The 3,868-nt window shown below is 38.3% G+C and overlaps 1 protein-coding gene across 1 annotated transcript; it reads right to left on the reverse strand.

The window, feature by feature from the left end:
* Positions 1-794: 794 nt before the first annotated feature.
* Positions 795-2,443, reverse strand: LOC139633443 (pro-neuregulin-4, membrane-bound isoform). The gene is made up of 5 exons (XM_071499157.1): positions 2,318-2,443; positions 2,068-2,101; positions 1,860-1,953; positions 1,528-1,680; positions 795-1,399 (listed from the first exon to the last, which is right to left on the reverse strand). The coding sequence occupies exons 2-5, from the start codon at positions 2,075-2,077 to the stop codon at positions 1,327-1,329; spliced, it is 330 nt and encodes a 109-aa protein (XP_071355258.1). The 5' UTR covers positions 2,078-2,101; positions 2,318-2,443; the 3' UTR covers positions 795-1,326.
* Positions 2,444-3,868: the final 1,425 nt, after the last annotated feature.

The following is a 3,868-nucleotide window of genomic DNA, read 5'->3' on the forward strand; positions in this document are numbered from 1 at the left end:
GTTGACCTAATACAGTTGCGCTGTTGAAAATCAAAACAAAAACGTAAGATAACTTTTACACAATGCACTCATGTTTAAATTGACTTCAGTCACAAGTACAATCATGACTTTGTTTTTGAATTTAACAAATAAAGAACAATCCCAGAATTTGCTGCCTTAATGGTGACAGGAATTTTTTGGAGTAACTAAACTGTCAGCAGTCCAAATCCAGTCTTTTTTTTTTCCTCCATAGTTGGCTGTAACTGTGTGAGAACAGAAAGACTAACAAACTATTGGCAATGCAGTCCAACGAGTTTTAATTCCTCTTCTAAGCAAGCTGAACTGAAGCAGACATGATGCCACCATTCTCATTAGAAAACTCCTGGGATCTCCTGTGCCCCTGTTTTTAGATTTAAGGGGACTGATGAATGGCTTGGGATAAGCTAATTATACAAACTCCTACACACAGTGTATTTCTAAGTTTGCAGTGTGTGTGTGTGTTACTGCATGTCCAGCTTTGTGAGAGGCCAGTTTGTGTTTTAAAACTGCAGAGTGAAGACATTTTTAAAAAGTGAGGTCATCCTGAACAGTCCTGACTTCTTCAAGGGGCAATTATGGTTTAGGGTTAAGATTAGATTTAGGATTAGGTTAAGAACAGGCTACAGACTGAGGTTAGGAATGAAGTGCTGATGGTTAAGCTTAGAGGCTGAGGAATGACTGGTCAATCAGGAACTTCTCATGTATACAAATGCAAATGTGTGTGCGTGTGTGTGTGTGTAGTCTCCGACCAGAAATCACACAGTCAAATTATTCAGTAGGGATCATTGCATATATTTACACAATTACACAACATTTACTAATAGCATATTGAGCATACTCACTCATTAATACAAGAGTTGGTTTCATAATTCCTTATTATTAGTTTAATATTTAGAATAATATTTCACAAAATAGTTTTTGCATGGTCTGACTATGCTTTGTGAATACATTCAAAGCACAAAGATTGAAATGTGATTTAACACGAGTAACACCAGTGCCAACGTCTTAGCTGTGTTAAACAGGCTACTGTGCCAGGTGTGATTCAGTTCTCATCCACTCACACCCTGTTTGTGTGTGTGTCTGTGTGTGTGTGTGTTAATGAATTACACCTTTCTTTGGCAAACTCCATGGAATCCAGAAATCTCATGAAACGATTAATCAGCTATCAGCTCCTCACCCGTCTTGACTTTAGTTAAGGTCAGCGCAGCACTTTTCCTCCATCTATTTGTCTTTCATAGTCATCATATAATTATTTCATCATCCAACACACAACCCAAAGAGAAAACTGAACAGACGCCACAAGAGAGGTTATACTCTTGGTTTAACTCTCCAGTACGGTTGCTGGTTGTTCTGTTGGCTCTGTTGCTTGGCTTTCAACATCCTGTGTGTGGACACAAGTAATGGTCATTAGCTTTACAAGAATATATACTGGCTGAAGCACAATAATACCTATTGTTATTTTTAGATATCTTGAGAAAATTGACAATCCTACATCCGTAATGTACTGACCTGCGTACGTAGTAGATAACAACTGCCAGCACCACTAAGACGAGGAGGGCAATTATGACCACGGCTGCAATTAACCCTGCCTCCCCTGCATTGCTGTCCTTGCTCGGGAGCTGAAACTGCTCACATCTGCTGCCTTTGTAATCTTCATTGCACCTGAAGTAAGATATGATGCACAAAAATGTAGACAGTCTGTCATCACAGAGAAAGATTGTCAACAATACTGTCATGCTGTGAAATCAGCAGGTGTATCTACATCAACGATAAAGGTCCCCAAAGCCTTGCTCTTTCAGCTGAGACGATTGAAAATTACGTTTTTTAAAAATTGAACTTACACACAGGAAAGTGTATCCATCGAAGGTATTTTGTAGCATGTCCCACCATTCATGCAGTAGGTGGCCTCCTGCCCATCACAGGGGTCTCCATGATCTACACAAACATATTAACATTAACATTTTAGAAAAGATATCTTTAACAGAACTGAACAGTCACTTTTTTTTTTTACATTTGTTGCTTCTTCTAATCCTTTGTTCTTGTTTTTACCTGCCATCATTTATAGTGCCTTTTTTGCTGTTTCCTGAGAACACAAGAAACATTTTTGTTACAGAGAAGGAAGTAATTTCTCACCACCAAGGAAAGAATGACATAACCAGAAGTTTCAGATGCCAACAATGAAAACAAATCTACATATATCTGAACAGTTTCTCAACGGAATTGTGAAAAAAAAGTGTTTGACTTATGAGAGGAATATATCATTACCCTGACTGAAGTAAATAAAAAAATCTGTTCTTACCAGCTCGTGAAATCCCAGCTTGTGGTAGTTAGTGCAGGTTGTAGTAGTGAAGGTGAGTCATAATGATGCTTCAAAATAACTCAGGACTGCTTTTTGTTGGACCTCTGCAGAAACTGTCATGTGGGTGTGTTCCACCTGTGGCCTAGAAAAATGTTGTGATTGCAGTTTGTCCACATTGTAAATGGCATGCTAAACGTCAGGATACCACCTGCTGATTGTAGGTAATTTGCTTGAGTGTGTTATAAATAGTGTCATTTGCTGGTGTGTGCGTAATTCATAAAAGGTCATCAGAGGTCTAAAAAGTCTCTTTAAAGTCGGTGTGAAAGTGTCGAGCCCTGTGTCAGAGTATCAGATGAGGACTGAGTGGATTACATTCAGTTTCTGTTCATGGAGGTTCGGCTGAATGGGTGAGGAAATCACATGTTGTGCATGTGTGCCCAGCGTGTCTGGGTTTGGTTGGAAACAAGTGAATGCAAGGTATGCAAAGAAGGCATGAATGGAATCGTGGGAACTTTTTTGTAGTCTAAGAACACATCACACCACTTCCTTCAGACAAATAATTACTGCTTCATGCCCAGAACCGTTAGTTGAGTCATCCACTGGTCCCTCGCTCTCCCTCTTTTGTAACTGTTTTCTGCTTGCTTTTGCAATAAGAAATTTTGTTGGTCGGAGCTCTGCAGTGAGCTAATGTTCATGGGGCTGGGCTTCTCTCAGACCACACTCAGGTGACACAGAGGAGATGATGACATTTCTATTGTGTTTTCTGAGAAGATTACAAATGGCCTCACCTCATAGGCCTGCCAGTTACGTTTCATTTGGCTGAAGTGGATGCCACTTTATAAACCCTTTATAAATTATAGTAACTAATGAGTATATTAATGGCATTAAATCGTACGCTAATGCTTCACAGATGAATTACCTGCAGTTATATAAGAACAACAAAAACCCATCATGTCTGGTGTTATTTATCTTTCAGCATGATACCTGCTTTATCTTTTCACAAAACTCTCTGATTCTTTAGAGAGAGTTTGGTAAGATTCTGGGCTAAAATCTATGAATTAATAACTTTTAAATAGTTACAGATGCAGGTCTGATAAATTACTGTAAAAACTTGATTAACATTTATAGCTGCAGACTGAACTGCTTATTAGAAAATGACTTTTCTAACCCAATAGAAAAGATGTACTGCACTCAAAAGGGTTTCTGACAACCTGGAAACCCAAAGGCTATTATTGACTATTGGCTCGAACTGATCTACTGTATAAAGCACTAGTAAATGATCTGCCATTAATAAACCGATTTTTTTTTTTTTTTTTTTTTTTTTTTTTACAACCTATAATAAAGACTGGCCCATTATCATCAATCCGTACTCCATATATTTTTAAATAAAATGCAGACATGTTTTTGTTTTTTTTTTCTCCACTTATCCTTTTTTGGTGTTTCCGGGGCCTAATTCCTCTGTTGCATTTTTAGGATACAACTCAGATATCTCAGCCTATCTACGCTGGGACTATTACAGTGGCGCTGCACACTCATAAAAAAAAATCGAGT

Source organism: Trachinotus anak, unplaced genomic scaffold, assembly GCF_046630095.1.
Source record: "Trachinotus anak isolate AG129_WGS33_773 ecotype Australia unplaced genomic scaffold, CSIRO_AGI_Tana_v1 ptg000002l, whole genome shotgun sequence".
Classification (NCBI taxonomy): domain Eukaryota; kingdom Metazoa; phylum Chordata; class Actinopteri; order Carangiformes; family Carangidae; genus Trachinotus; species Trachinotus anak.